At 41.9% G+C, this 12,440-nt stretch overlaps 1 protein-coding gene across 1 annotated transcript in view; it reads left to right on the top strand.

Annotated features, from left to right (window-relative positions):
• myo5b (myosin VB) overlaps positions 1-12,440 on the top strand; it is a 125,423-nt gene that overhangs the window by 77,943 nt on the left and 35,040 nt on the right. Inside the window, exons 21-24 of the mRNA XM_080742969.1 lie at positions 2,550-2,706; positions 5,272-5,511; positions 6,995-7,231; positions 10,566-10,653. Of these exons, the coding sequence (XP_080599095.1) occupies positions 2,550-2,706; positions 5,272-5,511; positions 6,995-7,231; positions 10,566-10,653 (722 nt within the window). The remainder of the gene's footprint in view (positions 1-2,549; positions 2,707-5,271; positions 5,512-6,994; positions 7,232-10,565; positions 10,654-12,440) is intronic.

Here is a 12,440-nt window from a genome sequence, read left to right as displayed (position 1 = left end):
GTGACGGGGCACCCTGGGGTGCCGTGACGGCAGTCCAGGGGTGCCGCGAGATCATTTCACAATATTTGGAATTTATTTTGACACTTGAAAAAATATTTAGTATCATTTTAAACTTGAAGTACAAAGTTATTTTCAGTCAGTTCTAACCAAAATGGCTGTTATGTCAACGTTTTCCTCGCAACATAATCAATAAAATATCTTCACTGTCGGGCAAAAACCTTGAATCTCCAAGTTTCAAATGTGTACGTCTTTTGCCCTGCTTCATCATCCAAAACTCGCGTTTTGTGCGTTGCGAGGCGTTGTGTGCTTGTAGATCTGCTGTTTTCACTAGTTTAGTACATTTTATAGATGATAAACGAACGGTTTTGGACATACAAGGTTTCCACCCGACAACGACGATATGCTATAAATATAAGCATAATATATATGCTGGGAGTGAAAATAATAATGTAGGGATGCCTCGGATTAAAACAATATGAGTGGGGTGCCCTGAGACAAAAAGGTTTGGGAACCCCTGCTATAAGTCTGCTGTGATAACAGGTTTAACACATCGGGTGCCCCTGGATTGCCCCATTTATCCCCTCTCGCTGCCCAGGCCCACCACCATTGTATTGAATCCGGCCCTGCTGCGTCAATGCATGCGTCATGACGTCACTTGGTCACATGAGCGCAGACAGGATGTTATTGTGTAACATACTGTATGGACCAGTGTTGATCATAGCTGTTCATTGCCGATCAAAATTTGGACATTTTGCCGCACCACACCACAGTTTTAGCCATAAAACAAACATCAGAGATAAAGGGCGTTAAAGATGGGGAAATGCATTGGACTATACGGAGAAAAACGGCCGCGCGATGCTCTCAGCGTCGACTCGAAGCGACTAGCGATTAATGGGTTACATCCAGGCGTAGCCCCAACCTAACAGTGAGATTTAAAGTTAATACTGTAAATACAGTAAACACGTCAACGCGTCGTGGGGCTCCGGCGACATCAAAGAGATTGGCGTGTAGACACCTCGTGGGCATCCCATGAGTTAAGAGCTCAGGAGGTAGAGTGGCAGAGGCGAAGACTCTGAACCCCTGATTGATTGATTGATTGATTGATTGATTGATTGAAGACATTCATTCATTAGAAGTTTGCATAGGAAAAGCTACAGTTTCATGGCTGGTGCAAGCTTGTTTCAATTGTGATCCTCTTTTCTTTTACTCTCAATTTCAACATTGAATGACAGACAGAACACAGAACACAGAACTATGCTGAAGATATCATCAGAAATACAATGTAAAATAAAAGGTATTTACATTAGAAAGGTCAGGGGGAGGTAAGAATAGACATTGTTTTCTTTTACCAGTAGCAGCCTCCTCTAAGTGGTTTCTCAGTGCTGTTTTAAAGAAAGGTAGGGATTTTGCACTCCTTTAAGGCCTTCGGTAAGGTGTTCCACACTTTTTTTGTGCCAAATAATCGCTCCCGGTGAGTAGGTTGGTGCCTTGCATGGTTTCCTCCGCCATCGGTGTATGAATGTGTGTGTGAATGGGTGAATGTAATGAATGTGTGTGTGAATGGGTGAATGTAATGAATGTGTGTGTGTGTGTGTGTGTGTGTGTGTGTGTGTGTGTGTGTGTGTGTGAATGGGTGAATGTAATGATCACAATCTCTGTAAAGTACCTTGGATCAAAAGCGATATAGGCTATATAAATGCACCATTTTTGTCGAAGAGTCCTTGAGCAAGACTCTGAACCCCTAGTTGCTCCCGGTGAGCAGGTTGGTGCCTCGCATGGTTTCCTCCGCCACCGGTGTATGAATGTGTGTGTGAATGGGTGAATGTAATGCACAATCTATGTAAAGCGCCTTGGATAAAATCGATATATAAATGCACCATTTAACCATTTATAATATCTATAAGTCTGCCATGAATGATTATAATATTATCATATATTTAATGTATTTCTATAGATATGCAGAGTATCTGCGTCAGACCCATGCAGCCATTATGTTATATTTAATATATTTATAGATATATTTATATATTTATAATATTATAATATATTTCCAGATATGCAGAGTACTTGCGTCAGACCCGGACAGCCATCATAATTATGTTAATATATTTATAGATAATATGTTTATAATATTATAATATTATAATATATTTATAGATATGCAGAGCACCTGCGTCAGACCAGAGCAGCCATCATCTGTATTATAATATAATATATTTATAGATATATTTATAATATTATAATATATTTACAGATATGCAGAGTACCTGCGTCAGACCAGAGTAGCCATCATCTGTATTATAATATAATATATTTATAGATATATTTATAATATAATATATTTCATATTTACAGATATGCAGAGCACCTGCGTCAGACCAGAGCAGCCATCATCTGTATTATAATATAATATATTTATAGATATATTTATAATATTATAATATATTTATAGATATGCAGAGCACCTGCGTCAGACCAGAGCAGCCATCATCTGTATTATAATATAATATATTTATAGATATATTTATAATATTATAATATATTTATAGATATGCAGAGCACCTGCGTCAGACCAGAGCAGCCATCATCTGTCAGAAGAACCTCCGTATGGTGAGAGACAGACGGGCTTATCTGAGGGTGAGACGGGCTGTGGTGACCATCCAGGCTTTCACCAGAGGAATGTATACGAGGAGGATATACCAGGAGGTACTACACACTGCTACACACCACATAAACATTACATACACATGAACACACTGCTACACACCACATAAACAATACATACACATGTACACAACCATCCAGGCTTTTACCAGGGGGATGTATACAAGGAGGATATACCAGGAGGTACTACACACTGCTACACACTGCTACACACTACATAAACATTACATACACAAGAACAACCATCCAGGCCTTCACCAGAGGAATGTACACTAGGAGGATATACCAGGAGGTACTACACACTGCTACACACTGCTACACACTACATAAACATTACATACACATGAACAACCATCCAGGCTTTCACCAGGGGGATGTACACTAGGAGGATATACCAGGAGGTAACTAACTACACACTGCTACACACCACATAAACAATACATACACATGTACACACTACTACACACCACATAAACAATACATACACATGAACAACCATCCAGGCTTTCACCAGGGGGATGTACACTAGGAGGATATACCAGGAGGTAACACACTGCTACACACTACTACACACTGCTACACACCACATAAACATTACATACACATGTACACAACCATCCAGGCTTTCACCAGAGGAATGTACACTAGGAGGATATACCAGGAGGTAACACTGCTACACACTGCTACACACTACATAAACAATACATACACATGAACACAACCATCCAGGCTTTCACCAGGGGGATGTATACTAGGAGGATATACCAGGAGGTACTACACACTGCTACACACCACATAAACAATACATACACATGTACACACTGCTACACACCACATAAACAATACATACACATGTACACAACCATCCAGGCTTTTACCAGAGGAATGCACACTAGGAGGATATACCAGGAGGTAACACACACTGCTACACACTGCTACACACTGCTACACACCACATAAACAATACATACACATGTACACAACCATCCAGGCTTTCACCAGGGGGATGTACACTAGGAGGATATACCAGGAGGTACTACACACTGCTACACACTGCTACACACCACATAAACAATACATACACATGTACACACTGCTACACACCACATAAACATTACATACACATGTACACAACCATCCAGGCCTTCACCAGGGGAATGTATACGAGGAGGATATACCAGGAGGTACTACACACTGCTACACACCACATAAACATTACATACACATGTACACACTAACTACACACCACATAAACAATACATACACATGTACACACTGCTACACACCACATAAACATTACATACACATGTACACACTGCTACACACTACATAAACATTACATACACATGTACACACTGCTACACACTACATAAACATTACATACACATGTACACACTGCTACACACTACATAAACATTACATACACATGTACACACTGCTACACACTACATAAACATTACATACACATGTACACACTGCTACACACTACATAAACATTACATACACATGTACACACTGCTACACACTACATAAACATTACATACACATGTACACAACCATCCAGGCCTTCACCAGGGGGATGTATACAAGGAGGATATACCAGGAGGTAACTAACTACTACACACTGCTACACACCACATAAACATTACATACACATGTACACACTAACTACACACCACATAAACAATACATACACATGTACACACTGCTACACACCACATAAACAATACATACACATGAACAACCATCCAGGCTTTCACCAGAGGAATGGACACACAACGCATATACCAGGAGGTAACTAACTTCACACTGCACAACTCCACATAAACATTACATACACATGTACACACTACTACACACCACATAAACAATACGACACATGTACACACTGCTACACACCACATAAACAATACATACACATGTACACACTGCTACACACCACATAAACAATACATACACATGCACACACCACAGATATACCAAGAGGTAACACACTACTACACACCCACAGTGATGGGTGTGTGGTAAAAGGGGAGGGGATGTGTTTATGATGTCATTTAATCTGTGTTTAAACATATCTATAATAAATATATTAAATATAACATTTGGGCCTTTCAGCTTTCAGGACGTAACCCAAAATACACAGGGAAGGCAAATGTGCACATTATAACCCCAGCTGGGGTTCTATTAGAGTAAAGTTAACTCCATGTGCACATACAAAACAGAAAAAAGCACAACACTATGGCACCACCTCTTTAAACTGCTGTGCTGCCTCTAAGCGACTGGTTTAAACCCCTTGGGATAATAACAGTATCTATCTGGGGCCGGCATAGCTCAGGGGTATAGAAACCGTTATTAGAGCACGAAGGGTTCCCAGTTCAAATCCGGGCTCCCCCTGAGTTAATGTGGAAGAGTCCTTGAGCAAGACTCTCAACCCCACATTGTTCCCGGTGAGCAGGTTGGTGCCTTGCATGGTTTCCTCCGCCACCGGTGTATGAATGTGTGCGTGAATGGGTGAATGTAATGCACAATCTATGTAAAGCGCCTTGGATAAAAGCGCTATTTAAATGCACCATTTACCAATTTTACCATTTTATCTGTCCTCAGTTCCTGCTGCACCACAAGGCCCTGCTCATCCAGAAGACGGTTCGAGGCTGGTTGGCGCGGCGTCGCTACCGGCGGGCGCTGGCCGCCGCCGTCACCCTGCAGTGTGCCTGGAGGGGCGTGGCCGCACGGCGCCAGTTCAAGAGGCTGAAGATCGAGGCGCGCTCCGCGCAGCACCTCAAGAAGCTCAACACCGGCATGGAGAACAAGATAGTACAGCTTCAGAGGAAGATGGATGAACAGGTAGGAAACATAGAGAACAAGATAGTACAGCTGCATAGGAAGATGGATGAACAGGTAGGAAACATAGAGAACAAGATAGTACAGCTGCATAGGAAGATGGATGAACAGGTAGGAAACATAGAGAACAAGATAGTACAGCTGCATAGGAAGATGGATGAACAGGTAGGAAACATAGAGAACAAGATAGTACAGCTGCATAGGAAGATGGATGAACAGGTAGGAAACATAAAGAACAAGATAGTACAGCTGCATAGGAAGATGGATGAACAGGTAGGAAACATAGAGAACAAGATAGTACAGCTGTAGAGGAAGATGGATGAACAGGTAGGAAACATAGAGAACAAGATAGTACAGCTGCATAGGAAGATGGATGAACAGGTAGGAAACATAGAGAACAAGATAGTACAGCTGTAGAGGAAGATGGATGAACAGGTAGGAAACATAGAGAACAAGATAGTACAGCTGCATAGGAAGATGGATGAACAGGTAGGAAACATAGAGAACAAGATAGTACAGCTGTAGAGGAAGATGGATGAACAGGTAGGAAACATAGAGAACAAGATAGTACAGCTGTAGAGGAAGATGGATGAACAGGTAGGAAACATAGAGAACAAGATAGTACAGCTGTAGAGGAAGATGGATGAACAGGTAGGAAACATAGAGAACAAGATTGTACAGCTGCATAGGAAGATGGATGAACAGGTAGGAAACATAGAGAACAAGATAGTACAGCTGCATAGGAAGATGGATGAACAGGTAGGAAACATAGAGAACAAGATAGTACAGCTGTAGAGGAAGATGGATGAACAGGTAGGAAACATAGAGAACAAGATAGTACAGCTGCATAGGAAGATGGATGAACAGGTAGGAAACATAGAGAACAAGATAGTACAGCTGTAGAGGAAGATGGATGAACAGGTAGGAAACATAGAGAACAAGATAGTACAGCTGCAGAGGAATGAAAATATGAGTGTTAAAATGTTTTCATTCACTGCTTTCTATTGTTTTAGCGTGATTTTAATGACCCTGATTTCAGTGGGCATGCGTGCAAGGGGCTAAATATGGCTTTTTACACACAATATAAGCCGACGATTTATATACAGTAACACCACCAGCCTCCATAAGTCACATCTGCCCATGAAAGATTGCGGTGCATCTTGGGAATGGGCTTATTGTGTCTAAAAAAAATACATATTTAGACACTTGTACGCATGCCCCCACCCACTGAAATCAAAGTCATTAAAATGGCTAAAACTATAGAAAGTCATCTTTTCATTTCTCTAACTACAATCTAAAATATGTTGTAAAAAAAACTACTTGTCTTAAGGTTTGTGTTAGTCCCACAATGAGCAGCTAGCTAACAGCTAAAAGGTAACACTTTCTCCTCTGCTTTCTCCTGACAGTCTAAAGACTACAGGTCCCAGAGTGAGCAGCTAGCTAACAGCTAACTTCTAACACCTTCTCCTCTGGTTTCCCCTGACAGTCTAAAGACTACAAGTCCCAGAATGAGCAGCTAGCGGGGGCCAACGCTGCCCTGTCCAGCGAGATGGGCCGGCTGCAGAAGGACCTGACGGAGGCGCGCAGCCGCCAGGCGGACGCAGCGACGCTGGCCGGCCTGCAGGAGGAGCTAGAGAGGCTCAGAGCTCAGCTCCACCAGGCCCAGGAGACCAACAGTAGGATGGAGCAGGAGCACCAAGACCACCAGGTGGCGTGGCAGCAGGTGAGCACATAGATATACACACTCTGACCACATGATCTGCATGCACGCCATTGTCCGTTCTCGATTACAGAAGACCCCAGCTTAACGTATCAAACTGCTTAATTCATGGGTTGCATTTGTAGTCCTACAGCAGCCATGTTGAGGACCAACACAGGTGTTCTGATTGGCGTAGAACATTGGTTCTGTGTTCTGATTGGCATAGAACATTAGTTCTGTGTTCTGATTGGTATAGAACATTAGTTCTGTGTTCTGATTGGCATAGAACATTAGTTCTGTGTTCTGATTGGTATAGAACATTAGTTCTGTGTTCTGATTGGCATAGAACATTAGTTCTATGCCAATCAGACACATTGAACACCTGTGTTGGTCCTCAACATGGCCGCAGTAGGACTACAAATGCAACCCATGAATACATCAACTTAATGATTCCAACGAGACCCTCTTTAACACATTAAACGCCCACATGGTGCCCACGCGCCAATCTCTTTGATGTTTACGTGTGCCCACGACGCGTTCGACGCGTTGTACAGTAAACTATACTGTACTGTAGCTACTGCACTTGGCTACCGCGGTGATGAAACAAACTCCATTTCCCAACATGCAGCGCGCAATTACGTCACCTGGACGTGCTGTCTGTCTCGTTGACTTCCTGTTTAGCGGCTGCACAAAAATGCTGTTTTCTCCGGATTCTCTTCCTTTTTTCATTTTTTTCTCAAAACGGCAGCCTCTTCTACCAGCCGTAACACAAACACTGTGGCTTAGAATTGATAAAAAACGGTCCTGACTGAAAGAAAAGATTTTCGCGAAATAAACAGGACATACTCGGATTACATTTACTCGGATTACTTTTCTCGCCAGTACTTCGAAAGTAGGTAAAATGGTGGGTTGCCATGGGCACCAGCAAATTAAAACGTCAAAAATTCTGGGCACCCGATGTGTTAATATTGTATCAACAGTATCTAACGTGGTTGTTGGGTTTTAACTCATTCTGTGCCAATGACGTCTCATGACGTTTTTTTTGCAAAGGCGTTCAGTGCCAATGACGTCTCATGACGTCTTTTGAGTTTTTTGTATAAAAAAAAAAAAAACGTTTTTTTTTCATTTTTTTTTCTTTTTTCTAAAAGATGTCAAAATGACCTGGGATCAGAGAGATGCTTTTCTCTGTTTGTGTGTTGGCTCCCTCGTTTAGCTGATTGAGAAAATGTGTGTCCATTCTAGTGGATGGACACTTTTTTTCATTCAAACAGCTCTATCTCTGGAACCATTTGTCTGATTGACAAAATTCTTTTTGCCACTGAATCACAACAACTGTGTCTGTTTCTGTGGGGAAAAAAAATTATAAAAAAAAAAAAACATTTTTTTTATTGCGCAATAAAGAAAAACATACAAAACCGTGGCACAGCTACCTTGGAGCCATTTTGGCATTTGGCACAGAATGAGTTTTTAATAGTGTCAATTTCATCATGTTATGGTCAAGGCCACTTGGCCTTGGGTGTTGGGTGTTGTTCATGTGTTGGGTGTTGTTCATGTGTTGGGTGTTGTTCATGTGTTGGGTGTTGTTCATGTGTTGGGTGTTGTTCATGTGTTGGGTGTTGTTCATGTGTTGAGGGCACGAAGGCCAAATGCCAGGGCAGGAGGACCATCAAATATAACATGATTTTAGTGCATTGAGAGAATGAATTGAATTTAAGGGTTGAGGCCTTTACGTTAAGGCATAAGAGCTGGTACTTAAGACAATCAAAATAAAGCCCACTGTTGTCTACGTGACAAGAAAGAGACAGAGCAGAAAGTGCTACAGTCATTAAGGCCACTGTTAGTCGGTTGTCTTGACAAAATTATTGAAACGAAGCGGATAAAAGCGCCAGACTTTTCTTGAGGCTTCTTTAGGACCTAACGATGGATTTTAGCCATTTACCCATAGAATTATCCATATCAAGTTGGGCTCCCATCGACTTTCTATACAGGAGGAAAATACCCAGAAGAAAATCTGCTTTAAGTAGGATGTGAGGGGTCTAACTAGGGGTTTCTCATGATTCTGAATCCATTGCAAGCATTTGTTTTGCACAAAAGAACTTTCCTTGGGCTAGAAATGGCCCCACAAAATGATGGTTTAGTGATGAGTCATCACTTTTCACAGTTTTTTTGGGTGTTTTTTGTGTAAAACAAATGCTTGCAATGGATTCATGGATCATGAGAAACCCCTAGTTAGACCCCTCACATCCTACTTAACACAGCCATTTACAATATGCGTTTGCGCCTATACTGCCAGGAAATTATTAATTTTTCAGAGTCACAGTAGATCTCCCTTATATGCATGACATTTTGGTAGGCTGTAGTCTATATAGTGTACACTAGATGTCGCCAGCGATTAAGGTCTCTGGCGATTGCTAGAAGGCCTCAAATTAGCAACCAGTCCATTCACTTAGCATTAGCGTTAGCATGGAACGGCCCGGGACCCGTGCACGCCATCCGCGCTCTTAAAAAAAAAAAAAAAGTATCGACTATGTGCCTTAGATGCCCAATTGACGCACAGAGCCTTCAAACCGGATCAAGATCCGACGTTTAGAACGTGAGATAGAGCCGAGTTGCTGTAATGGCTTCCAATGTAAAATATATGCTCGGGTACATGATTGACACGCTCGATTTCCGGTTTCCGGCGATGACGTCACTTCCATCGCAGAATCCTTGCTGAAGCTTATATGAAGCTAGAATGGTCATTTATAGCTCAAAAAATGTCAAAAAAATACCTAAATCATCAGAAAATGATCCCCAAGGCGACGTTTGGCGATCTGGCACGGTTTGGCGTCCCCAAAATGGCGATGAAAGGCGATTTGGCTAAGAATGAGTTAAAGCAGATTTTCTTCTGGGTATTTTCCTCCTGTATAGAAAGTCGATGGGAGCCCAACTTGATATGGATAATTCTATGGGTAATTTTCACAATAAAGTTTGGTATCCAAGGCTAAAATCCATCGCTAGGTCCTAAAGAAGCCTCATAAAACGTTTGGCGCTTTTATCCGCTTTGTTTTTGATAATGTAAATTACCAGGGTTAAGCAACTACACCATGTAGCCTCAGGGCATGACGTTTCTTTCAGGGGCACCAGGCTAAACAGAGGGGAGATGACGGCCATGGCCTTCATGGCCTCCCTGTAGTTCCTGTCCTGCTATGGACAGTATTTAACGGTTCTTTGTGTTTTGTAGTTCCTGTCCTGCTATGGACAGTATTTAACGGTGGTTTGTGTCTTGAGCTCAGGCTGGTATTTAACGGTCATTTGTGTTCTGCTTCAGAGAGTGTTCAGGCCTAAATGGGTTAACGGTCATTGTGTTCTGCTTCAGAGAGTGGAGGAGCTGCAGAAGGAGAACTCAACTCTTCAGAGTGAAAAGGAGGAGATGGCCAGACTGCACCTGTCAAAGAGCACTGAAGGTAAAGATGATGTACATGTACCCATACTGAAGGTAAAGATGATGTACATGTACCCATACTGCCAGTAGTGGAACAACTGAAAACCAGGCTGGTAGGCAAGCCACAATGATCGGCCCCCCAACCAAATGAGCTCAAGTAGCCTGCAACAAGTATGCCAGTTCTTGAAGGGGACACGATGAGCCTTGCGCTACGTTAAATCTGTGCCACTACATAGTGGCAAAAAGATAGTTCCACTACGGCACTATCTTTTGTATGTCCAGTTTCTCTGCCCCGTTCACTTTCTATTGACAGCATGGCCAGAACAGTAAGCCTCCCTTGTCCCATTGTGCTTCTCAAGTAGTTTTTAATCCGTTTCAATGTTGAGAATGACCGCTTGGTGGTTAATATGCATTTCCGCTCACAATTAGGTTTTAATTAGTTTAATCCTCTGAAACAGGCAGAGAGAGAGAGAGAGAGAGAGAGAGAGCAGTGCATCTTGGGTAGGAAGTTGTGGAATTATAGGCTGGCTGTCAACATAAAATGTATTTTAATTGTAATTCTGCCCATTTAAAATATATGTACCCAATTGAATATCTTAGTTACATCATGATCGTTCATGTGAACTAGTCTGTTGAAGCTTATAATGATTGAAATCACTATGACCGCACAGCGCCGTACTGCGCTGCGGCCGTGCTCCGCATCACCGCACCGCGGTGAAAGAACCAAAGGACTTTCTCCCACTGCATAACTCCACCCCCTGTAGCAAAAGTGAATGATTTTTTTCTGGTTGGCCAGTCAGGGAGTCTCAGGGACCAATCAGACGGTGAATTGTTATCCCACCACCTTTAACTGTTTTATCCTTCATGCCCCCACTTCCTGACCTAGCTGTGTGTGCGTGTGCGTGTGCGTGTGCGTGTGCGTGCGTGCGTGCGAAGGTAGGAATGTCTTGTCCCAGACAGACAGACAGACAGACAGCAGGGCTTTGTGTGTGAAACTGGGACAAGACGCTTACAAAAAGAACACGACCCAAAAAGTGTGTGGTTTCACGTTTCTCTCAGGAGCAACGAGAAACGTTTCTCTGTGAAGCTGCTCTTTGTTTGACTCTGAATGAGGATTGAATGATAATACAGAACAGCTCTGGTGTAAAGTAACGAAGTACATTTAACCCATTTAGAACAGGTACACATATTGTGTATCATTATTTTATGCTTTAACTATTGAAAAATAGCAGATATACAAGCTCGGTGCCGCACTGCGAGCTTGTATATCTGCTATTTTTGAAAAAACGTGAAAATTAGAATTTTGACCCGATTCTATAAGTGTCTTTTGAATGCTTCTAAGGTTTTTTGAAAAACCTATGTTTCTATGTCAGCAATCTGGCCAGCCATCGTCAAAGAAAAGGTCCTTTTCACTGAACTGGAGCTCAGTTAGTCTGTTCTTGAGAGACTACTATGTGAGTGGTTCTCAAACCTTTTCATGTGAATTTATATTTATTTGGCCACGGACCCGAATCTCAAAATATTTAGTTCCAGGGACCACCCAGAAGCAAAACTTTAGTTACAAACGTTCGCTTTGAAAATACATATATTCAAAGATTTGCACACATTTTCACGACTTTAAAAAAAATAGCAGATCTACAAGCTCACTGGTTAAAGCATTCAATGCTAGGCCTAAATGGGTTAATTAACTACTGTACTTAAAGGGATATTTCACTTTAGAAAAACACCTTTGATCATTTTATGGTCTAATCAGGCTTTTGGGAACACCCAGGACATGTTTTGAATTGTTTGATTCAGTATTTAGACATT

The sequence above is a fragment of the Nannobrachium achirus genome, assembly GCF_963921795.1.
Source record: "Nannobrachium achirus genome assembly, chromosome: 15".
Classification (NCBI taxonomy): Eukaryota; Metazoa; Chordata; class Actinopteri; order Myctophiformes; family Myctophidae; genus Nannobrachium; species Nannobrachium achirus.
This window is presented reverse-complemented; position numbering and strand designations above follow the sequence as displayed.